Consider the following 27,394-nt stretch of genomic DNA (forward strand, 5'->3'; position numbering starts at 1 on the left):
GTGAGTGAATTTTCAACTCAATACTTTTATCGGAATTGATTCTATATTTGTTTCAAATTAGAGCAATGCAATAAACCAGTAGTTTTTAACTTTTTTATCAGGTGTACCACCTAAGAAATTATCAAAATAACCACTATATATAATCATTATGACAATGACCAAACTAAATATAATAGAATAAAATACTAAATAGCTAAAGACTGTATACTTTTGGAATAATATCGGCATTCTTTTTTTTTTTTTTTTGAAACATGATATATTGATGTTTCTGATAATCTGTGTACTAAAAGGCATTTATTCTTTTACAAATTAACTTTGTTTAATCTCCGGTACAAGAGCTATATTTTGTAAGAGAGATATTTTGATCTAGATCTTTAATAATATGCATATATACTTTTTTATATACAGGGTGTCCACAATAAATTGGAACTACTTTAAACTTCATCCAGATCCATAATCCGGATATTCGGGGTTAAATTATACTAATATAAAAGGCTGCGTGAACAATACACTATAACTTCCACCACAATTGTTTTGACAACAAACAATAGTCATCATGGAACAAGCAAGAAGAGGCGCCATCTTCGAATTGGCTCGCACGGGACACAAGTCCTCTGCTATCTACCAGCTTCTTAACTACCCCGAGACCACGGTGTACCGGGTCTTCAATGCCTGGGAGGTGGAAGGGAAGGTCTGCTGCAAGGCCCACAACATGAAAAGTGACCGAATCCGCACTCCCCGCTTACTTGAAGGCCTGCAAAAGTCCATCAAGGCTTCGCCGGGGACTTCCTTGTCCAGGTTGGCCAAGAACTGTGGAGTGAGCAAGCAGCTGGTCTCCAAAGCTGTGAATGAGGACCTCGGTTACAGGTCATACCGAATGGCCAAACAACACATCCTCACGGCATCCATGAAGGCCACCAGGCTCACCAAAGTGTAAGTGTCTCCTCAATGACCTGAAGAGCCATGGAGGAAGAATCATCTTCTTCTTTGACGAGAAGAAATGGACTGTCGAGAGAAGCTAAAACGTCCAGAATGACAGGTGGCTTGCCAAGGAGAGAGAAGAGGTCCCTGCAGTCTTCACCACAAAGTTTCCGGCCTCCGTGATGACCCTGGGTGTTATCTGCAGCACCGGTGAGGTGATACCTCCTTTCTTCTTCAATCCCAAGGAAAGGGTACTGCAAAGTTATGGAGGAGTTCGTATCCCTGGATGAAGGATACGGCTGCTGGGAGGGAGTTCATATTCTAACAAGACTCAGCGCCCGCACACATCGCCATGAGGACAACTAACCCCTTCAACTCCTACGACATCACTTTGTGGGATCGCAACACCTGGCCCTCCAACTCACCCGACCTCAATCCGTGTGATTACTACTGGTAGGGAAGTTGGAGAAGGAGGTGTGCAAGGTCAGCCACAAGGGCATCGCGGCCCTGAAGGGCTCCATTACGAGGGAGTGGAATGCTGTCGATTCCGGGGAAGTCCTCAGAGTATGCAAATCCTTTAGGGGTAGGATGGAGAAGATGGTGGCTGCTGAGGGAGGACATGTTGAATAAATTTATTGTTTAATATCATGTCTAACTTTTCATTTTAACAAATACACTCCAAATTCTATTTTCATCAAGCAGGTTGAATTTTAAGATAGTTCCAATTTATCGTGGACACCCTGTATATAAACATTTGTTCATTCATTAAGCCTTAAGAAACAAAGTGGTTTTTGTGATGAAGTAGTCTTATTTCAAGAAAATGAATTTGTTTTATATTTAGCTAGCAGTAGTATCTTAGTTGCCAACAATCAGGCAAACTTTGATCCAATACAATAGAAAAATTCCTCAGTACTACTTTCCGTTTTTCATGAGGACACACCCACGTATTGACTCAATACTTGGATGTTCTCTTCTCAAGAGTGAAGAAATAATAATAACGGATGAAGGAAAAAAAAAAAGTGGATATGACGTAATGATCCAGGGAGTATTTTAGTCTCTATTACGATACCTGGGTTAGTTTTAGCTACAGACTCTCGTTGCTAAACCTCATCTTAAGTCATATTTTTTTATATTATATAATGTACTCCCTTTTCTTTTTCAATATGAGATTTAATTTGGCTCGTTGTTAAAAATGAGTCCTCCAACTATATTTTACGCCTCTACTTTACAGTATAGAGTTGTATTCAATATAAATTGAGCTCAACGCTTGTAATATTTCATTCATTTATTTTCTCACACGAGTTTAATACAACTCTATGAATATTGTCCATATACTTCATTTTCAAAAATGACTGTAAGTAGTAAATTTTTACATACAAACACAAAAATACATAAAAATATAAAACTTTGCTTTATATATATATATAGATAGATATGTAAAGGTAACACTATATACGGTGATAACAGATAGTGCTAATAATTTTACGTCAACTAACGCCTAACTTTACTAAAAAAATATAAAAAAACAGTGCTTTTAGTATCCATGCACAAGTTTGCATTGTATTTACATAGTTAGAATGTACCCCTCAACTGCATTTCAAACATACATACAGAAAAACACATCAATAAACTTTTTGACTAAAATAAAGATGTAATTGACTTCTTTCTTAATTATAGAGACAAGTTTTGAAAATATTAATATAGAAAATATAGCACTCTGCGAGAAATTGGAGAAGTAACTTTAGTTTTTCTCAAAAGGTACCCAGACACTTGTATGTAAGATAGCAGCTTGGAATAGAATTTGGACTGTGACATATATTAGAAGAGAAAATTCTTGAATTAGGACTAGATTCTGAAATCAGAATCAATTCCAGTCTATTATATTAAAAAAAGGAATCATTAAATTCCGATAATATACAAAAGTACTGTTTATGTTTTGTCAGACGTTGATTTCTCTACTTATTAGTGTACCAAACTTTGATTGGTTGGAATTTAATTAGCTTTTGTTGGGATGTAAACCATTATCTAATATTAAGGGATAAATAGTCAAACTACCAACTGATTTTATAGATGTTTATAAGGGGGATGATGAAGCAATTTTCTTTAATAAACAAATATAACAGAACATGGGGAATTCCTAATGTTATTTAAATTATATGTTTAGTTCCCCAAATCATAAGTAGTTAAGTAGCTAACACACCTCATAGCTTAGGTAGATTTCCTTCTTTACGTGAAAACTTTTTCCCCAATGACGTTAGTTTATCACTTTTTTACATGACAAATGAAATTTTGTTTTTTCTTCCCTTGTTAATTACACATTCCAACACAATCACACTTTTTTTGTGTGTGTGTGTACAAGAACAGCATATGTTCAACTTAGTACAGTTTGATCCCCTGATTCCAAATATGGTTTTATTTTTTATCTCATAGCCTCATGCCCTTCAGAAAAAGGCCATACATTTTTTTTTTTTTGACTATTTCTAAGGCTCAAAACTGTTTTAAGGCCTGAGTGTTGAAGATAGGGATAAATTATGTAACTATATTTTAAAGCCGCATGTTAAAAAAATTTTAAGACCATTTTTAAAATGTCTGCATCATACTTTTAACTCGAATTATCTTTGCTTAAAGTTGAAAATAAATGTTTTTTGCTCAGAGGCTCATAGCTTCAAGACAAATAAATTCAAAAAGCTTAAAAGTATTGCATTGTTTAGCTGAAAGTATGAACTTTAATTTTTTTTAAAGATAGCCTCTCCAAAGACGCTCTATATTGTTGTCAATTTAAGATAACGCATCAACAATATTTCAAGGGAAAAAAAAATCATTTTTGAATTGATTTTATAATAAAAGTTCATAAGCATTCGCATGCCCCAACTACAAGAGATAGAAACAAAGAGAGAGAAAAAGAAAAAGGAGAAAAAGAAAAGATATATTATACAATTTGTTATAACATTAAGCCTCATGTCTCAAACTGTTTAAATAAATTATTTCAAGCTTCATGGACACAAGAGGACTAGTTGCATACCCGTAGTGAGTAAGAAATTCCAAACAACAGGCATTCAAGGGTGTTCCCGGAGCAATTTTTTTTTCTTTCTCTGTCTCTTTGTCTCTATCTCTTTTCTTCTTCTCTGTCTTTGTTTCTATCTCTTCTTGCTGGAGCATACGAATACTTATGTACTTTTATTATGAAATCAATTCAAAAATGAGTTGTTTTTTTCCTTTAGATATTGTCGAGGCCTCATCTTCAATTGATAACGATATAGAGCGTTTTTGAAGAGGCTCTTTTTTTTTTTAAATTAAAACCTATTTTCTACTTTAAACAAAGATAACTCGAGTTAAATGTATGATGTAGCCATTTTAAAATTTGTTTTAGAATTTTGTAGCATTCTCTTTAAAATATATTAACATAATTTATCCCTATCTTCAACACCAAGGGCTTACAACAGCTTTGAACCTTAAAATAGCCAAAAATAACAAAAAATGTTTGCCCTTTTTCTGAAGGCCACGAGGCTATGATAGAAAAAATAAGGTCATATTTCCAATCCGAGGAGCAAACTTTATTTAATAGAGCATATACTGTTTTTGTACCATTTTTGCTGTTGGACAGTGTTATTCAACTGGAATAAAATCGAATGTATGAGTGTCATATTACTACAATTTCTGAGGGCACGTTCCACTCTGAATGTGTTTTTTTCTTCTGAAAAAATTCGTAGTGTAATTGTAAATATCCTTCCTTGAGACTGATAAACTTATTTTCTAGGAGGCAACAAGGATTCTGTCTAAATATATTGTGTGTTTCAAAACTAATTCCTTTCTGGAACGTTATCACCAGTCATCAAAACTGGGTTGTAATATACTTTGATTTTAGCAAAGTCTTGCATAAAACCCTCACGGTGAACTTATCATTAAATTCTTATCTTTAAATTGTCCAACATTCATATAAAGGGTTGTTTGTTAGAGTGGCTTAGTTCCTGGTTCCTGGCGAGCCATCATTTTGAAGTCTACAAAACTTTCTTTTTGAGTAAGATACTTGAGAAATGCGGTGCCCAGTAAATATTCTATACAATATTATATATAGTATTAAGTAAAGTACTCCAGACCACAGATAATCAACAATTAAATGATAATTATTGTATGTTGATTTAAAAAAAACCGAATTATATTGAATGGTAAATTAATTAATATTATTTTTTTTAACGAAATTGCTAAATTTTCAATATGTCTAGTCTCATAGTTAAACTTCACAATGGTATATATAAAATAGTTTATCTGTCTTATAAACAATTATTTTTTAAAACCAAATTCGGATGAGTATAAAACATTTTAGCATTACGTCTATTCAATGTTTCATATATTCATTGGTTTGTCCATTCGACATTTTATTCTTGAATACTTTGTCCTTTAAACCCTTCTCGTTCTACCCACAAAATCAGACCTACCCAATAACAAAATTGTGATCACAGTGCAAAACTATCGATTTTTAAATACTTAAACACCTTATTATACAGATATAAGTGCATTGTATTAAATGGGGACATGTCTAATCCAAACCCTTTCCTAGTAATTGAGCCAAAAAAAAAATATAGATGTATTAGAATGGTTTCTAATCTTTCCTTTAATAAAATACATAATATATAATTTTTTTCAGCTCTCAAAAATACGAAAAATGTAGTATTACTATTATTAAAAGATTAGTTCTCGACTAGAGTATACATATGCATAGGCCTATTTATTTACTCCAAGTTGTTTTTCCCTCTTTGATCAAAAATTAAATAACAAAATATGAAAGCTGTGTCCATCGATCCTTCGCATGAGGAGTTATAATTGAATAATTACTTTTATACGTTTTTTGATTAAAGGAAGTAAAAAGAGGAAGCGTCTAATGTTGCTTTGATGACACTGATGAATTTTTGTGTTATATACTTATATAACAATAAGTAATCACCTTAAAAGGAGCATACTCCAAGGAAACTACTTTTTCCTTTCCTTTCTAAGAACACCGAAAAAGTTACATATATATTTATAAGCATATGTATGAACAATGTCAAAACTAATTATACATTCATTCGTCATTCGAAGCAAAATGAACCAATCTATGTATTCCTTTTAGAAGTATCGTTCTGTAAACGAGAGGAACAAACATAATTGGAATTACCTAAAAAAAAATTGAATTTGATCGATTCAAGTCGTTACTTCTATTGTCTTTTGCATCCTTTTCTCCTCGAAAATGAGTTAACCCATTTAGTTTTCCAACTATGCAAGAGGGTCAGAAAAATCGACAGCAAACAACAAAATACATTCTTAATTTTTTATATAAGTGAGGTAAAGTTGTGACTTTTGAAATTTATTTTTTTTAGGAAAAAAAAAAGGAATATTAAATAAAGGGTTTTTCAATAAAAACGCTCACATTTTACATTGATAGATTTCGAGAACGACGTCATATTTGTTTTTGTTTTTTTGTCAGCTGTGCTCAAAAATAATTGTAGTTTTATCATGGAGCATTACACACTCGAGCAGCGCTTTCAAGCTATTAAAATTTATTACAAAAGTGGTGAGTCTTTGATTCAAACTTTAAGAACGTTAACGCCAATTTATGGTCAACGTAATCGACCTTCAAAATCAACTATTCAACGTTTGGTGAAAAAATTTGAGTCTACATACACGCTACATAATGTTCCTGTGCCAGTGAGACAAAGAAATGCACAAAGTGTAAAAAATATTGCTGCCGCAAGTGCATCAATTCAAGATGACCCAAATTTGTCTCTTACGCGCCGTTCACAATCGTTGGGCATCTCTGTGACACCGTTGTGGCGAATTTTGATAAAAGATCTTGGCCTACATCCGTATTAGATCAAGTTGACACAAGAACCGAAGCCGATTGACCACTTCAAACGTCGGGAATTCGTAAAATGGGCTGAAGGAAAATTCAAAAATGATCCTGATTTTCAACATAAAATCATCTATTTTTTCAAAATAGCTGTTTTTTCTTAAAAAAGGTATTTAGTTTCTCTCTAGGTCTTCTTTTCTATTTTTTTAAAACTAATCTATAAATAGTTAAAAGTTCGAAGTGAACTCCTGTTTTTTTCTAACACTAATAATCCGTAGTGGATGTCGCACACACTCCCACGACACCCTAGCGTATGGACTTTGGCCACTTAGTTTGTGAATGCCCCCTAGATTAGATCAAATTGTAAATCCCCAGGTGTTATTCAAAGAAAAATGACATGATTATTTCAAGGTAAAAAGGTATGCCATAAATGGAAAACAATATCAGCCAAATGGCTGCCACAGCTACGCTTACAGGACAGTATTCTTTTTATGAAATTTTCCATCACCAACTCGCAAAGCGTATGTTGTATACTCTCAATAGCTTCACGAATTCCATCTTTGAGGTCTTGAATCGATGCTGGGATATTGGTGTAGATATTATCTTTTACGTGGCCCCAAAGGAAGAAGTCATAAGGTGTTAAATCACAAGATTCATATACCATCCAATACAAGCCATAAAAAAGCATTAATCATCTCTTGATAGCGCAATTTATTTACAGTAACTGTTGTTCCAGCCTCATTTTCTAAAAAAGCAGGTCCAATGACCCCACTATACCATAAACCACACCAAATAGTTACATTTTCAAAATGGAGAGGTTTTTCAACAATAAATCCTTTTGGTACAATAATATACAGAAAGTGGTTAGAAGAAGATTTGTACATCGGGTTTGAGTTATTGAGACGAAGGCTTGAGCTACCTGTCAAAGAAGTTTGCTGACTCTGAAAGACAGGATGATTTAAACGTTGATTTTTGCGGTCCATTCAGGTAACATTTAGATAGCTTGATTTAAAAAAAGGTACATTTCTACGTAAAGATACATAAATATTTTTTGTTGAAAACAAAGACAAAATACATAGTAAACAAGAAAATACAGAAAATTATAAAAATGAAGGTATGACAAGTCCGCGAAAGTTTAAAAAAAAGAACATTTTGTTTTTAAATACATTTAATAATATATAATTAGTTTGGTGCTTTTTATTTATGAAATAAGTTTGCAAATATATTTTTCATTTTTATATATGTACATAGAAATAAATATATAGTCATTACATACAATAATTATTGTTCAATTTGATTTACATACATAGGATGGTTTGTTCTCTTCCTATAGTTCTTATTGCAAAGATCTGCATTGAACCATTGGACTTCATTTTTTTTTTTTTTTTTAACTTTTCACTTCTTTCAAATATATATATGTATATTTAGATAATTTGTGTTCTCTGTTCATTGAAGCTTTTATTTTTCTGCAGTGAAAAACAGGGGGAGAAATTGTGCATAATTTCTGATTATTTCAATACCCCAATATATGTATATATATATATTCAATCCTCGCAAATTGAAATACTGATACACCATTTGCAAAAACTTATTTATTGACCAAGTTCTTCTTAAATACCTCCTTATCCAGGCTCCTTGTATCACTTTCTTTCTTTCATTCCTTTTTTTTTTCTTTCTAATAAGAAAATGAGGCTCTAAAAGACCAAACATACAACAACTTTCTCAGATCAACGAAGGGAATTCCGTTTTTTTATTTCATTTTCAAAAATATTAGTGCAAGATATATCAACATAATATGTTTTTCTCTAAAACTTTAAAGGGTAATAGTATATTCTCATTTTATGCACATGATAATATGAGTAGAATTGTGGGTTGGCCCCCTTTATTCGGGTATCAAGATTTAAAAAAAAAAAAACAGCAGACAAAATCCCTGGCGATAAAAAATAAATCAACCCATGTAATTTAGTTTATAAGTTATATTTACTTTATTAAAAGTTTCTATATATATAAATTCCAAAAATCTTTGATCTCTTTTCCAACAAACCAACCAATGAACTAACTATTCACGTTTGTTCATTTATGAAAAACTAATTTTTCGGTGTACCTATGTCACTAACATAGAATACTGAACAAATGGGATCAGGACAATACTATTCAACTGACAAAATCCCCCATAGACAAAAAATCCCTAGACAAACGGCCTTTCCCCCGAATTTCTCTGAGATTTTATATTAGTATACAGTTTGTTGTGAAGTAGATCATGAATTACGAGAATCATAATTCATACCAATATATTTTTGCTTTTGGGCATGTTTAAAAAACAGAAAATCAATTTAGTAACCCTCAGAATTTGAATTTTTTTTTAGAAGAGAGCAGATTAGATGTCACAAAGTTTCATTAGATCATCTAAAAGCAGCTGTGATGAGGGGGGACATGAAAAATAAAAAATCTAGTTGCTTGGGGCATAATTTTTTATACAAGGTGATCAATACAGTTACCCTAATACGTTAACAATTCAGGATGAGATATGATTAATGCTTTCAAAAATTGGTATATATCCCTAGTTTGTTCTCGAAAAACCACATCACTAAATTGCAATTTTGTTGTGTGGATTTAAAGAACGGTTTTTATTTTGTGTGTGTTTTGTATAAACAACAACACGAAGATAATAATAAAAATAAAATACAGAGATAATAGAATTAAAAAATTCTTTTATTTTTTTTCCAAATCTCGTGTGACATTTTGACAGATTTTCATGTGGAATAAAATACAAGTGACGACGACAAATATATGTTTAAAAGTACTATGTAGAATATTTACATACTATGCTATACATAAATCTAACAAAAAACTATTGCAAAATATATAGATCTCTGAGAAACAAACATAAAATAAGTTCAAATTGTTTCCTCTCAAAATTGAGTGCAATACTCTTCAACTTATACTCTTCTATTTGCATTAAATGCTAAATTGTGAACTAGGAGGTGCATCAAATGAGGAAATTAAGAAAATACTCTTTTATGAATATGATACAGAGATGTATAAAGTATGTCTTAGAAAGCCGGAGCTACTTTTTATAATTGGCAATCTGAACAGTTTATTTCCCTTTGTAAAGCTATTATCATTATTTTTTCACTATTAAAGACATAACTTCTAAGTATGTTCATTGTTAGACAGGGGAAACAATGAGGGTTTGTTCAGGAGTAATTAATAAAAGTCCTTATTCGAATCATGTCACTAAATGGCATTTATATCAGTGTAGGAAGCTTTTATCCACGAAAATTCAGAATTGATTTTATTAAGACCTTTCATTTTGGTAGAGGATGATTATTTAAATTCTTTGAAGGGGATTTAAAAAAAAACCAAAAAAAACCGTCGAATTTGAGATACTTTTACAAACCCTCCAGTTAATGCATTTACTTATTACCTCAAAATTGAGCTCAAAGGACAGTGGTGAGTCTGCTATTAAACTTTGCTCCGTAGCATTTGAGTGTAGAGTAAATCTGAAACTTTTTTTCTTCACGTCTCAATTTTTTTCACTGGGCGTGTCAACAGATAAGTTTGTTTTGAGAATAAAGTAGAGAATCGGAACTATTCATTGATAAAGTTATAAATACTTATTAGATCTATATTCGTGTTAAAATGAACATTTTATGAAATGAACCTTTAAGTTTTCTGACCCTGTAGATGAAGATAATTTGTGTTTATTCTCCAATGGCTTACACAAGAGAAGGTCAGGATCAACATAAATATTTTCTTGCGTGTTATGTATTAGTCGGCATAACTATTTTGTTACTAAATTCTTCAAAATACTATAATGGGGTATTTGGATTTATTATTAAGAATAATAAACTATAAGTGATCTCTTAAACTTATATTTAAAAATATGAATTTTGTTGAACAAATTTCAAAAGTTGGTGAGTTGGGTGTCAATATTCTGAACTACTAAATTACTTACCACCATATTTGAAAATCACTCTCGTCAGTATTTCGGATCTCCAAGTTATAATTAAAAAAATAATCTATTGACTACACTAAATGCTTACAATGAGACAAAACTCCATATCAAAAAGATTGATTAAATTTCTTGACTGCCGTAGCTCAGGAATAACACAAGAAATTATTCTCTTAAATTCAATGTGTACGTTCACGCAAAGGTAATTCTTAGAGAAAGAAATATACTTTACCATATGTATACAGATTTCCCCAAAATATTCCTAGTTTAGATGGAGTAAATGTAATACCATAATGTTTACTTATATTTAATCATTGCAAATCCGTTTAACCCATTAAAGGAACATTAAAAAAAGTTTATTGACAATCGTAAAGTATATTTATATGACGTGAATAGTTAAAATTATTTTATTATTTATCAATTGTGAATTTGAGGCAATATATCATTTTATATATTCATTTGTTATGCTTAATTAATAAAACATATATTTTTATTTTGTACTCATTGTTTAACCTTACAATGTGGCGTTTGATTCAGTTACTACAATTAAAACAAATTTATAATTACATACCCCTAAATATTTAGCTATATAGTACAAACACTCAGTATTTGAATCTATCAATATGGTGAATGATTGATTCGTTCCACCATGGTTACAAGGCGGCAAAAAAAATAGCTCCAGTGTTTGATTATGTTGGCGCGCAATTTTCAAAAATTAAAACAACAGCCCTATATTCAAGAAAATGATATTTTCAAGATAAATATCCAAGAGAATACTTTCCCCAACTATATTTCATACTTAATTATAGCAAAAGACTTATACTTTCTGGAAATTATTGACATTGAATTAGATAAGAAACATTGTTATTATTGGTTTACACAACTGATAGCTGTTGAATTTTTACCCTGCATGGCAAAATAAAAAAATATTTCCTAAAGTCTCAAATATATGTATAAATAGATTATATATAAATGAAAACTAAATGATAAAATGGGATTCACAAATTATATGGGGTGGGTGATTGTAATCATGATTCATTTCATTAGTTTTTAAACATTTATCAAAAATTTTACTCGTCTAATCCTATTCTCTAATAATATTATTATCGATAAGGAATAAATTCATAAATTTACTACTATCTATTCTTATATAGAAATAAATACCTTTCAATGAATTAAAAATATAATAGACCCATATCGTATCACTTCTTGTATGCCTTCTATTTCTGTTAGAAATTCATTGCACTTACTAATGACAAAATAATTTTAAAAACAAACATTTGGAATCAAAGTACACACTAAATATTTATATTATTTTCTTATTTTAAATTGGCAGTAAGCTGCTTAATCTTTTCATCCCCTTTTCTAATCTATAACTCATTTCCACTCAATTGACGCGAGTCGACATAAACGTAGGTAAATTGAATTGTACTTCATTATTTTTGTGTTTAACTTAGGTTAAAAAGTATTAAGTAAATTCCTACAATTTTAGGAAAATAATTGTATTTATATTTTGACTTTTCTACCTACTTATATTTATACTCGTCTATTTTTTTACAGGGTCGAATTGTCAACAACAACACGACTCCAAGTGGCGGAGGAAATCCAGGAGAAGAGTCCCGTTTCCTTATTTATGAAGAAGGTGGACTTGAGAGATGGTTCAATCTTACAATAACGAATGTGGGTCTTAGCTCTGTGGCTGACTATACGTGTGTAGCTGTAAATGCAGGAGGAGTCATGGAGGAAAATATTTCATTGACCTTTGAAGAGCCAGAACCGGTATGAAAAGCTTATTTTTGGTCCCTTTTTTCTTCTTTATCTCCATTCATGTGACTTGAATCATTAAACAAAGTGAAAGCAATGTTTGTTTAGAACATAAATACATACATACATTATCCTTCAAACGGAAATATTATACATAGAAAATGTATACATATAAATATATTTCGCTTCCGGTGCAATAAAAGAAAATGGATGTATATCCCAAATCTTTTTTTTTTCTTTTTTAAAGAGATTATTAATAATTGTCAAATTAATTGCATTTAATAATAATAAAAACCCAGCGTTCGTGACATGGTATGTCCTTAAGACAACTCACAATGGCACAAATGCTTCCATTTCTTAAAATAAGGAGGTAATTAATTTGAAAGTGATTGCTACATCTTTTATTACATATATACGTCATAAAACCGTTAAACGCCCTCAAAAATGAATCATAAATGATAATAATAATATTATTATTAAAAACTGGTAGCGTAATTTTGCCTTTATTTTAATTTTATGCCTACATTTCATTTACATACTATCTATGTATGTATATAAAAAATATATTTTCTTGTGTTTGGTGTAAATATTAACTGCCACTCTAAACACTTTAAGATTAGAAGACTAGCATAAAAGATAAAATAATTCACGCATCAGCATTTTAATTTCAATATCTATAGATATCAATTCCTTTATTTTTGTAAAAAAAAAAGTTTCATTATTAGGAGAGGGGAAATAACTTAGGGTACAAAAAAAAAGCATTCAGTAATTTTAAAACAACTAAAGTTTTAATTTATGTACATATATACTTTTTTTATAACTCTGAGCACATGTAAGCGCTTGTTTTAATCTAACGCTTTACTTTTTGATTTGCATCTGCCTCAGAGTTTTTACAAAATAATTGCTTCTTTCATAAAGAAAACGCCAAACAGTTTGAGAAGCACTGCACTTTTTTACAAACAGGAATTTTTCAATTTATTTCAATTTTCAAAATTGACTACAATAAAATATTTGTTTTCTATTTTTGTGGAGTTTTACTTTGTAGAGAAGCAAATTAGTATTTAATCCTAACATAATTTAATTTCGACTAAAAGTTATACATTTTCGTTAACACCCCCGCCCGGTAACAAAACTGATTACAATGTATCCTGTAGATTGAGGGATATCAAATTTAACCTATTTTTCTCCCCAAAAAACCTACCAAAAAGCACAAAAATGTTTTTCAACCATATTTAGGATACTAAACATGAGCTGTAATTATTTCTTACTCAAAACCTTATGGGAACTGATAAATACTCTTTTAATACGCAAAATTAATAATAATTCATAATATTTTAATAAAAAATGAAATTCGTACGTTTAATTATAATCATTCCAAATCATAATTTATTGAGACCTCAAACTAATGCTGCTAAGACCATTTTTTTTAAAATGTATTTTTATCCATGCCTCGAACTCATGTAAGTATTTTTGGAACATTAATTGAATACACAGAAGATAATCATTTTGTACAAATGAATTCTAGCCGGAAAAAAAAATTATCTTTGAGCACAAAATCCAGAACTGATCTCAGTTTTTCTTTCTTTCAGTCATCTTAATTCAGAAATACCTGGAATTATTGTAATTCTCCACTATTATCGTTCTGAGTTATTTTTTATCCTTAAAACGATCCCCAAATTAAAAGAAGAATTAATAAAACTTATGTGAAAGAGATTTGTATGATTAAAATGGTTTTTATTAGTTCTGTATCGTGTTCGGAACTCGATATGTTTTCATTTTTAGGATGAAAAATGACACATTTCATTATACCTTTATAAGTTACTTAGAAATAATGATTAGGAAGTAGCTCAATCATAGCATATATAATAGAAAAATATTCAATGTATAATTTAAAAAAGATATATTTTAAAAATATGGATCTCCAAGGATTTTTGTTCCAATGTGTATTTTTTGAAGTGCTCCCATTTTGAAATATTAAAATTCTCTACACATCGTGAATGGATCACTTTGTTATTTTTATCCTGGTATATCATTACCAAGGAAGGAGTACACTCTACTCCCTGATGAGGTCTGGTAGTTTCCCTCGCATGAATTATCCTATGATTAAGTTAAAATTATATTCCTTCTATTACCTCGATCTTCATTTTATGGGCATGACGTCATGAAATTGGCATTGAAATTAGAAACGAATGCAAGACCAATGAAATACTTAATAGCACAAATTCAATTAGTTCAATTTTGAATCTACGTTCACTGAATATCTGGTTTTACAATTCCATTTGTATTTGAAGTAATGTTTTACCTGGGTTCACTAACTATGTTAAAAAAAGAATGTTTATACACGGAGGATTAAATAAACCGTTGAGAATCTACATATATCGATATTCATCATAAACTGATAAAATGATGGTGTCAGTAGAAATTATTCCTTTTGAAAGGTCAGCTTATTTAACTTTTACGAATACAAAACCTCTGAAATAAAAAGGACTTGAAATATGTCTAAATATTTCATCCAGATAACCAATTTCCCTACATACTTTTTTCAAACAGATGAAAATTATTTATAGACTATGTACATCTTCTAGTTCGATAGTTTCACGAGGTATTACAGATATGCAATTTACATAAAAGGATCTAGAATCAATCACTCTCCCCCTCCTTCTTTATAATCAAGCATGCATGTTGGTACTTTCAAAATGAAGGCATTTTTTTTTTCTTATTCCTATTTTTTTTAAACTGATAAACAAATTGATTTTTGTCTGTGGGTTTATATATTTTATAGGTTAAGTACAATTTTATGTACTATACTAGAAAAGGCCTTTATTTCTTGCTTAAAAATAGATTTTATCCAATAACCATTTCATTGATTCAAGTTGTAGAAAATATGACCTTATGCAACCACAATGCTTTTTGTAATTGTTTCCTAACTGTGTTTTTTTTATTTCCCTAAGCTGTTATCGATATTGTTTTGTTTTTGGAGAAAAAAACCATCTGAGAATAAAGTAATCACTTTTTTGCGTGCTTAGGAAAAATGTACAATAATACTGATGATTTCATGAGGAGTTATAATTGTGCGGCTCACACTTGAATTCAGGATCGACGTTAGGATAACGTATGTCCGTATTTATTTCCTTTATCTCATAGCTGCTCGATCTAATTTAATAAAATGTTACGACAGCTAAGCTATTCTCCCTCAACCCATTTTTCATATTTTAGCGTATTTGTTGGTAATATTCTTTAGAACTCTATAAATGATCAATGCTAGTATATGTATAGATAAATCATGCTAAGCTTTTAATTATAGGTAGTATAAATCTGCTAGTTTATAAACACTGAGTAAAAAACTAGTAACTTAACAAAGTATTTACATTAGACATTAAAGAACGAAATAGTTATTTTTTAACTATTGACTAAATAATACTAGTATACAGCCGCCAAAAAATGGTGTAAACATGATCTCGTTTAGTTGACATTGTTCTGCTATTTACTTGCAAATAGCTTAGTATATGTCAACGAAAAATTGAGCGAGTTATTATTTTATAGCATTGTGCATTACTCGCCAATTTTCGGGGGGATGTGTAGCTTATGTAGCTATCTATTTAGCACCCTTTTTAAATATTTTAACATAATTAAATGATCTGAGTAGCCCGTAACATATACACACGTTGAGTTGACGATAATAATTTATTCCGAGCTCGTTGTACACTCAGCTAGTTCGACTTTCAACACTGTGTTGCCACATTGACCTACAAAATTTGTACTATTTTTGTTTCTCAGATGCCGATTTTTTACTACTCGACTGCCAATTAATTTTTGCCTGTTTTTATGATATTGAGCAAAAAGTGATTTTGGGAATTTAATATTTATATTAAAAAAATGGATTCGATTTTTTGTAAGCACCTCGACCAAATTATTAGGGTCTATATAATCTGAAAGCATGAAAGAGTAAAAAAAAATATAAAAGACCCTGCTTGTTACGAGAATATTGCTGAAAGTTTACTAAAGGTTTCTCATAAATTGTATCTCACTCGAAAAACAAACCAAAATAATAACCTTGTATATGCTAAATTCGCACTAATTCCTCCAAGAAAAGACTAACAGTATGTTCAGGAGTAACTTGCCTATGATGCATGAGATTGAGCTAAGTAAAAAACAGAAGAAAGTGTGTTGAAAAGATATATATATACTTCACAATATATTTTCAAATTAACTACGTCATTTGTATTGTCTATTCTCTTCTAATCTTTTGATTAGTGTAACTTAACAAATTTTTCTATAATTTTAAAACTTTGTATAATTTTTAAATTTATATATTTTAGTTAATATATAAAATTGCAAAGTCATCATTATTTCAATTAACTAAACGCTACTACTTGAGATTTGCTCTGTAAGCAAAATAAAGTGTTTTTTCTTGTCAAGCAATTATGGGTTTTTAACTAGAATTTTTCGCTCACTTAATCTATGAACATCAATAATATGACAAACTAGAAGGGGAAAAAAACAAAGTGGAAATGAACCCTTAATTTGAAAGGATATTGATTATGTGCCCTTTTTTTATAAAGCGCAATAGTAGAGATCAAGTAATAATACAATATGGGGAATAAAATCCTTATATTTTATCAGCTTCCTTTTTCCTCTGTAGGATAAATATTTTTGCATAATTTCCCTAAAGAATGAAAAAAAAGTTATCATGTTGTGATCTTGGATCATGCCATTTTTGTTGTTATGTTATTGCATATATATAGGTATATATTATACATACATAAATGAGTAAATAGTTTATCAAATCAAAAGTAAAGTCGAAAGGCTATTTCTGTTGAATATATCAACATTTACAATTTCATTTTCTATCCTTTCCTTTATTTTATTTTCCCTTAAAAAGAGTAAGATGCAAAATAAAATGAAAAGGACTCTCAAGCTTAAATATTTGAATATTATCAAAGAAAATTTGTCAAAAAAAAATCTCTTTAAATTTATTTAACTATGTAAAATAACATAATATTTACGTCATAATATAACCTCAAATCAATTATTAAAACTTGTTAACACCTATTTCAATACAATTTTGAAGTTTGTTTGAAGTATTCTAGAGTCGTGATTTGAAGGATTTTGGAGACATTATATTATTTTGCATGTTTCTAGAGATTTTTTATATTTCGATTACAATTATTAATGTTACAAAGTCTCATATTTTTTCAACAACAAAAATTGGATAATAAAACACTTTAGGAATCTATATAACCGATATAATGTTTTGACACAATGTTAACCAAAGTAGAAATGATTATAAAGGAAAGTTTCCTTCCCTTTCTAAGTTCTCTTTATTCGAAGTCAAAATAAAAATAACTTAAAATAACTTTCTGTTCATTTTTTTTGTAATTAGAGGTTTTGTGATTCATAAGATATATTTACTTGGATATTCCTTTTAATGTGTTTATTTAACTATTTTTTGAGGGTTTTTAATTTTTTAACCACAAAATCTCACATTTTATAAATAAAAAAATATTTAATATAATTCAAATCTAGATAGTTTATTCATAAAATCATACAAAAATATTGTAACACAAGGTGTTATGTACGATCAATATTGATATTTTATAGCGGATAAAGATTATTTTGAAAGAGAAAATCGATAACCGATTGATTCAGTCGATCTTTTTCCTTTCAAAAGTTAATCCTTGCTTGAAACTTAAGTGCTGGAACTGATTTAGAGTAATGAAGAGGAAGATTTTGAAACTGAGATGGAATTGCATTTTTTTTCATTCTTTTTTGGACTATGTTAGGATCTTTATGACGAAATTTTGTAGTAACCTCTGACTCAATTTTATAATCAGAGAAGATTAAATGAAGTTCACAAAGGGCAGAATATTTAGAAGGTTTCGAATTTTGGCTAGGTACGACTTGAATCCAAAGTTTTCCTTGTGAATCGTCCTTAGGAAATATATACAAATGTGGTTTTATTATGTTTCCAGGCCCAGTTTCGATACTTTTGGACTTTATTGCTCTTTTTTTACTACAACAACCTGGTGCAATACAAATCTTTCGCATGATTACATTCTGAAATAAACCAAACACTGTATTTTAAGTTAAAAAATCACGCTTCCTACTTAATGCTGTGTTAAAAATATTTAAATAACATTATGCATGTTTAAGAAGATAACTTTTTCAAATTAATACATTTCATGTTGAAAAGTATATTTTAATAAGTTTTGGTTTTTGTCTAATTTGAAGAAACTAATCAAATTTATATGAAGTATACAACCGAGTAGTTCGAATATTATTAAATAGGATCAACTATTCTTATGTAAATTTTTATTAGATCTTTACTTATTGCATTAGTCATCCTGATATAGCCACATATCATCTAAATTACTCCCCTTTTGGGCTTACATTTTAGTATCAAAAACCCCTGAACCCTCTGGTTGCCGAAGAGCAGCATGACAGTCATAAACCACCGCCAATGTTACACATACCTTAAAAAAACCAATCAAGTATAAGACCAAAAAAAGTTCAATCCTTCGAGTTGTGTACATAACGAAGGTTCTTGATGCTCAATGAAGCGGTGGATATAGCTAATGACCAGCGGTTCACTTGTACAACCCATGACCTGGGGTGTATTATAGGATATTGAAAGGGGACCTTGATGCTTAAGGAAGACGTAACAATGAATTTTGATCTCCATTGTTGACAAGCGGTTAACTGCCGTAACCCGTGGTGTATTATAATCAATTCGAAAGAGCCTTTGATACTCAGGATAGTGGTGGTGATAGGTTTTGATCCAACCACAAAACCTGTTGGTCGAGTTATATTTTTGCAAAATAAAATGGAGTCACCTGTGACAATTTCATATCATAGTATAGTTTGATTGTCTGAATACAATATAAGTTTCAATAAAAATGTACTAGATCAGGGATGTCTAGCCTTTTAATATAATGACCTGCATTGCCACTAGAACCCATTAAGGTTAAATTTCTTTAAAAATGGCTAAATAATACAAGCCTATTAAATACAAATTTACTTCAATTTTAGACCAATAGTATCAAATAAAGGCCAAATTTAATTTTTCGAAGCAAAACTGCTTAAAATAACTAATATGTCAATCATGTTAGAGTCTTAGAAAATACGAGATTTACAATTTTATTAAAAAAATACTACTCTTAGTGAGAATGAGTAGGTGCCACGCCAGACAATTCGGTGGCCCGGAAAGTTGCCCGCGATCCACAGGTAGGATATCCTTGCACTAGATTATCAAATTGTTTGTATTGAAATGGTATCTTAATCAGATCTTAAATGATCAAATTGCTTGCAATGAATTATTTAATAATCAAATTACTCACAACAATTTTATCTAACGTATAAATGAAGTTAAATAACCATTGACTATTATTGGAATTTTTTTTTCGATTGCCAGGCATTTTGCACATTGCCGGCTTCTGAGAAGCATTTTGCACATTGCCCGGGCATTTTCCAAATGCACATTGCCCGTAACATATACATCATTCAGGGGTGTCCACCGGGGATGGGCTGAAGGGGGTGTAACCACAAGCAAAAAAATGAATTTTTGCTTAAACTAAAAAATTTTATATTTCAAATTTATTTTAATTTTAACAAAAAAATTCTGTAAGTAGGTATAGATTTTTGAAATTTTCCTCTCTAAAAATACAAAATTTGAATTCTTTATTTTTTTTTTTTTTTGAAAAGCTGTAGATTTTTGAATAGCTGTGAATTTGGAAACTTGTTTTCCAAAAACTGACATTTAAAATTTAAATTTAGAATTTATTTTTCAAAAAAAATATTTTTTGTATACGGCTATAGATTTTTGAAATTCTTATTTTTCAAAAATTAAATTTTTCAAGTTGTTTGCTGAAAAATATTGATATTTTTTATTATTTTTTTTTTCAAATAAATCCAAAAATCTCCCAACAAAATTTGGACAAGTCTGTGATCTATTCGGACTTCAAATCCAATTCCTAGGTCAAATGGATTAATTGTCAGCCATAATGTTTACTCATATTTAATTTCAACAACTCCTTCTAACTTTTTAAAGAAACCAAAAAAAAAAAAACAGTGATGAGGAATTGAATTAAAAATCCCTTAAATCGCATACGTTACAACTTCCCATCTCTATATATACTTTTTTCAAGCGGTTTCTTTGCATGAAAATATACTTATGTTCAGCTTAATACAACTTGACACACCATTTGTAAAACTAGACAATTGGCATGCCTTTCGAATAGAACACCAAATAAACAAGATATAGTTTGTGGTTTGTATTTTATATTCATTTAGTAAGCCTTTCTAATTAAAATCACTTATGTAATTTGAAACACTGTCAACTTGACTAAAGATTTCTTAACAGCTAATATATAAATATAAGTTTCTACATAACATTTTTTTTTTAATTTTTGTCTTACTCACATACCCACAAGACGGGGGAGGGGGGATAAAAAAAGTTATCTATCAAATGGAAGGTTAAGTCATATTTTTTTGTGAGAGATTTTCCCCCTGGAATATAAGAGATAAATCAAAAAAAAAGTATTTGTCAAAAGTTATATAATTACTTTTAAGTCTTCTTCCTACATCTCTTCCAAGACATTATATAAAAGGATCATAGATTCTTTAAATATATTTATATATATACTTACAAGAAAAATAAAATCAGGGATTAGTGATGATAGAATCTACCAACTTATGATTTTTTGTCTGCATTTTTTGTTCAGCAATTAATGTTTATAAAAAAAATATACTACAATATATGAGCGTCATTAAAATAATTATGTGCTATGTGGTTATACTATGAGATTACTTTGTAATGATTTCTCTTTTATGTCTCACCGTTCTGTAAAGTACGTTTATTATAATAATATTATTTTTGTGCTCATAGTTTTCTTTTCAAAAAGTTAATTTTGCTATAATCTGTATATTTAATAGAATGTCTGAGTACCCACACTGTAATGCCTAGAAGAGGCTTTATTCTATCTCCAATATATAAAAATTATTTTGTTAGATCTCAAGGACACTTGAGTATAAATCAAAAACTGACTGGCATCTCACAAAACAACTATACAAATAATGAAGTTTTCTAAGCTTTGCCTAAAATGATTTATAATTGTATTAAAAACTACTTCCCTGTTTGAAATCATAGATGGAAGATGCTTGAATTCTTATTCTGCTGTGGACCATATATCCCCTCCTATCATTGAAATTTTGAAGGATAAGTGTACATATCTTGTGGATGCGGCCAAAATCATAGATCTCACTTCTTCAATTACAATACATAGGTTCAAACAACTACAGCTGCTCACAATTAGATTTTTGAGTTTAACAGATATTTTTTTATTATCTGTGGTAGCTCCTTTTTTCCTTCCTGAAAGTCCAAAAAACACAATCGCTCTAATTTTTCATCACCACCCATCAAACAATTCATATTTAAGCTTACAAACTACTGTAGAATTGTTAGAGATGAGCAATCTACAAAGGCATAGACTGTGTCATTTAATACTGTCCTTAAATGGCTTCAAGAAAAAAATACAATTAGCGGAAATCTATAATTTGAACTTTTAAATTTTTTCTATCTTTCATTTATCTTAACGTTTATCAAATTCTGCTCTTTCAGTTTTCTGGGAAACTCAATCGTCTTTTATGTAGGTTACATAGTACATCCGTCTCACCTACAAAATTAGGAAATAAATATTTCAAATTCCATGGGTATAGCTGAATATAGGGATCTGAGGGGTGTATATCATGCCTAGCCAAAATGTTGTTGCTAATAGCATATTCTTCCAAAACAGATAGATCATTTAATTTTTGAAGGAAAAATTCCTATTTTAGACTTTACCGAATAACATCTACTGATTGATCGTGATATAAGACAGGATCATTAGACCAGGTAACTTTTTGAGCAGCACCCCATACTTAAGGCAATGCCGTGGGTATATCATTTGTGAGATTAACTCCCATATATACTCTACTCTAAGTAATTGTACTCCTATATTCAAGCGAGTGATTTCCCGACATACCTGCAAATAATTTATGGTATATTCGAGTAGGATAACTGATAATGAGTCTATTCCACCTCCCCCAATCTCATTCGAGATTTTGGTCTTCTAACTACTTTTATTTATTAAATAATTATTTTTTTATCTCATTTTAATACCATGTCATAACTCATTTTCAAAATCACCCATTCTGAAACTAAAGAACTGAAAATTAACCTCCATATTTTAGAGGTCTATTCTATTCAGTACATTCAACCTCCTCCAAAGGTTTTTTTTCTTTTTTCTAATGTATAGCGGACTTAATTTTGGCTCACGTTTTTGACAACGGTCTCAAGTCGACCTTCTCAATGTACTTTGACCTTCTTAATAATGCTGTGAGATGCTATGGCTGAAAGCCACATACCCTCCAAAAACAAAGTTCATGGGGATTCAACACTCAACACCACGTCATGTTGTAAAAAATTGTCATGCATTACCTCTTGAGCCATGCTCCACGTAGTTATCAAGGTTTATGAATAGCCTTCCAACATCCCTGACCTTGATCTATGTGACTTCTAGTTGTTATCAGAGCTGGGAAGGAAGGTAAACGACATCCTCATAGCCAAGTGATACCTTGGATGGAACCTGAGGCCAATTATGTATTTCATAATATAGGGGTTTCAACAGGTTTGACAACAGCAGAATGACAACTTTTTTTTGCCTCCGCCTTTAACTTCTTCAAAACACAAAGGTTTTTGGGACCTTTTTACATTTTAAATTTAGAGCTCTTACTACCTGCACCAACAAAATTGAACAGAGGTTATGTAATCTGTTTGAAAGGAGGACTATGGAAAAATAACTATTCGATTTTGTTAAAACTTTTTAGGAATATTCTTAAAAATGCATTATCGACCATAATTTTGAAATAAATTGGAATACATGGATCAAGTTATAGTATACAAGGAAATTATTTTAAGCAGAGGTTTTTCTAGTTTTAAACATGTTAACAAATATTTAATAAAGAAGCTAATTAGAAATTTCGAAAATTTAAGTAAAAAATTATTGGTCGAATAATTTCAAGAGCAACATAAAGAAGAAATGGAAATGTTACTAATATGGTTAAAAAAAAGTGAACCTAATACCCCCATATATCGAAATGATTTAATTCCTTTTTCGTTTTTCTTATTGCTTTCTTATTTTTTTTTTCAAAAAATAAAAAAACTTTAAATTTATTAGTGATGCGTCAGAAAGTTTTATTTCATTACTTAGCAATAACGATACTTGTAAAGCTCTCTATATATTTTTTTTTCTATAAAATAGTATTTTACTGCTTAGAAAATGGATTTTTTATTATTGTTTTTAAATCTGTGAGGGTTTAGGTAATTTGAATAAAAGACAAACTTCTTAGGTAAAAGCAAATAAATAATCTGGAAAAGGAAAAAACTTTTCTTTTAAAATGTCTCGTTCTAGAATAGGAAAATATAAAGATATGAAAATATATAATGGTATGTAGGTCAAATGGAGGGCTCTAAGTGAAAAGTGATTTAATCATGTTTGTCTTTAATGAGTACACTAATAAATTATTTCTTTTCTTTTCTAGGTGGGTCTCCCTGGCGGTAAAAAAGAAGAGGCTGAAACTTCAAATTTGGGAATAATCATTGGTGCTGCATCAGGGGGAATATTTTTCATCTTCGTAGTGCTTATTATCTGTTGTTGCTGTTGTCGTCAAAAACAGCAAAGAACTCTCAAAACAGGGAACCGCACCCCTTCCATTCCACCAATTATTCCATCCTCTTCATCCGAATCTCAGCATGGCTCTGTTGTTGGCTTTGCAGAAAGTAGTCAAAAGCTTCTCAAATCCTACGATGAAAATCATCAACAAATTGAACTATCTGGACGGTTCAAGTCTCCAACTGCTCGTAAAAACCTTGTTGTCTCGAATTTAGGAAGTTCCAACGTCACAACAAACTCTATTGTGGACTCTGAGCAATTCCCTGACTTATTGAGCATGACACGAACAAATCGCCAAATTAGAGGACACTGCAACTTGAGCTCTTCTTCAAACAATACAGCGTCTCTTGCAACAGATCCTCTTGTAGACATATTGGGGGCCCAAGTAGTAAGTCAACCATTGAATCCTGCAGCACTTGTACATGTTCCTGTATCAGCTCCTGCTCAGTTTCCGCACCAATTCCCACATCTCATCCACAACTCCTCGAATACATCGACATTACCTCATCCACGTAGCTCTGCACGAGCCACCGGCTACTATGAGGAATCGCCCCCTCTCCTCTCACCTCCAGCTCAATTTGGACCAATTCATGAAGAAATAGCAGGAGGTTTTGTGACCCTGCCTCGAAGAAACCCTCGTGTGCCCATCTATGACGGTGTGGGGCCACGAACATCTGCATCAGGTTCATTGCGAGGAGATGATCCACGACGACGCAATTCAGCAAGCTCTGATGCAACAGAAGAGATGGCTGCTTTTATTGAGCCCTTTGGTCCTTCTCTTGGTCCAAGTGGAAACAAAAAAAGAGACTCTATTGTGTCTTCTGAGGATGTGGAATTCAACGAAGGGACTTCATCCGAAAAGACATCCAATGAGCCAAAACAGCTAAAAGGAATTCTTAAAGGAGGGACTCTCTCCAACAAAATGAGTAAATACGGACCTTCCATCGAACCACTTCCATCAATACCAGAGATTACTCCGTCAACAAAGGAGCATAGGCATTCATATGAAAAAAAAGAAACACTTAATGTTTGAGGGATAATCTTGTTTATTAACTCTAAAGGGATTCAGGTGAAAATTGTGATTAACTTATAACAATATGAACTTTTAGAGTCGTTGGATTCATTAATAAATTTATTATTACAACTAATTATTACTACTATGATTTATAGTGTGCCAATCTTTTGATCAATCTGTCGTTTATTTATTCATTTGCTTTCTTTTTGTGTATATTGAAGTGAAAAAAAAATCGAATTATCAAATAACAAGAATTTTTTTAATGTTCTCATGTATTGATTTGTTTATATATGTTTGCATACATATGTACATGTTCACAAATAACTATTCTATCTCTGATACTAAAATAATGCAGTTTCTGGAGAAAAAAGACAAATAGAATTTATCTCGAACTGTTGGATGAACTTAACATAAAAATCAATCCCTTTTTTTTTAAATATATTAATAAAGAGTTAACACTGTTTATTTCTACTTTTCTGTTTTTTTTCTTCAAACTAATGGTAAGTCTATAGTAGAGCTGAAAGATGTCAATCGCCATTCTTAGATAAAAGCGCCTTAATATTTGCGATATTTTACGGACGCCCATAGACTCCAAGCTATATATAAATGGATTTTCCGATTATTTTCTCCCAACATTATAAAACAAGAAACAAATTTTAACAAATAATAACTATTATTTGTTAATTTATAGAGTACCATGTCCAGTCTTCTCCTCACACTCTACAAAATGTCCATTACTACTGATGATTCCATAAATGATTTATTAAGTATTTTTGTGCCCTAGTTATGGTCTAGAGTTTTTATAAGAAAAATTAAAAAAGATCATAATTTCCTGACGATCATTTTAATCAAATGATTTATTTTATGCTAAATATAACTGCTTAGACAATAATTTTTTTATATCAATTTTTAGTACTAGCTCATAGCTTACAAAATTCTTTTTAGGAGTATAGAAAGGGATACATAATAAAAGTTTTTATTATTAGGTAGAATATTAAAAATAATAATTGTAAATGCACAACCAAAAAGCAAGCTACTAATCAATCATAAAAAGTTTAAAGTAAAGACATGCGTGTAATTTTTGTTATTGATTGAATCTCCACTCATATATGTTTGTTGGAGTACTAATAGTAATAGGTATTTATAATGTGAGGTCTTCGAAATATGTATTTATTATGGTGTTGTGCATAAAGGCAATACAAAAGTTTGTTTGTTTATTTTAATGTCAAAGTCAGGAATTTTCAAAGATAAGTTATAAACTGAGATAATGCAGATGTGATTATTTCCAATAGAAAATGTGATTGTCTAACTGAGGAAAACATGACAATTATACATATACATAAAATAAAAGTCAGAGCCGGATTAATTACATAAACTACACGAGGCAGACTGTATTTTTGGATCAACTCAATCGATGATATTCATTCATTTGAATCTCACCCTTGATCTTCAATATTAATAATGCATTAATTATAATACAGGGAGCAGGGATCAAATTGTCGCCTACTTTAAACCTTGATAACTTGAAGACGACATTATCAAATAAAAAACCGGTTACCAAGTAGGAAAGTTAGTCTTGTCAGCTGACGATACGTAGTTCCGTTAACATCCTGCTGTCATTATATGAGGAGATAACGAGCTATAAGTGGAACGAAGAGCTTTCGAGGTCCACCATAGTCATGGCATTGGCTAATAATGGAGGTGAAATCTCCAATTCAACGATTGCTTCAACCTTAGGAGTGAATTTACGGACTGTTCAGTGTATCCGTAAGAAGCTAGAGGACACCTGAGATGTTGATGCAACCATAAAGAGGGCACCCAAGGAGGAGGGCGCCGACAGGAAGGTCAGGGACACCGACTTTGTCGACAAGGTGAAGAAGATGGTTGAGGAAGATCCTACCAGGTCCATGAAGGCCGGAGACAGGCCCCGGATGTGGCATCAGGACTCAGCACCCTGCCATGTGTCCAAAATCTACATGCAGTGGTTAACCGAAAACTGTTATGACGTTGTAACCAAGGATTTGTGGCCTCCTAACTCTCCCGACCTTAATCCTTTGGACTATTTTGTCTGGGGCAACGTCCGAGAGACATACCAACAGACATCCCCATAGCACCAAGGCCAGCCTGATGGACTCTGTCAAGGAGGTATTCGGCAACATGGACAATGAGATGGTCAGAAGAGCCTGCGGCCGGTTCAGAGGCCGTAT

General features: G+C 31.0%; 1 protein-coding gene across 1 annotated transcript in view; it reads left to right on the plus strand.

Annotated features, from left to right (window-relative positions):
• Window positions 1–25,652, plus strand: part of LOC121119448 (uncharacterized) — a 286,248-nt gene extending 260,596 nt beyond the window's left edge. The window contains exons 4-5 of the mRNA XM_040714109.2: window positions 12,261–12,479; window positions 24,042–25,652. Coding sequence (XP_040570043.2) covers window positions 12,261–12,479; window positions 24,042–25,205 — 1,383 coding nt within the window. The 3' untranslated portion in view covers window positions 25,206–25,652. The remainder of the gene's footprint in view (window positions 1–12,260; window positions 12,480–24,041) is intronic.
• Window positions 25,653–27,394: the final 1,742 nt, after the last annotated feature.

The sequence above is a fragment of the Lepeophtheirus salmonis genome, chromosome 6, assembly GCF_016086655.4.
Source record: "Lepeophtheirus salmonis chromosome 6, UVic_Lsal_1.4, whole genome shotgun sequence".
Classification (NCBI taxonomy): Eukaryota; Metazoa; Arthropoda; class Copepoda; order Siphonostomatoida; family Caligidae; genus Lepeophtheirus; species Lepeophtheirus salmonis.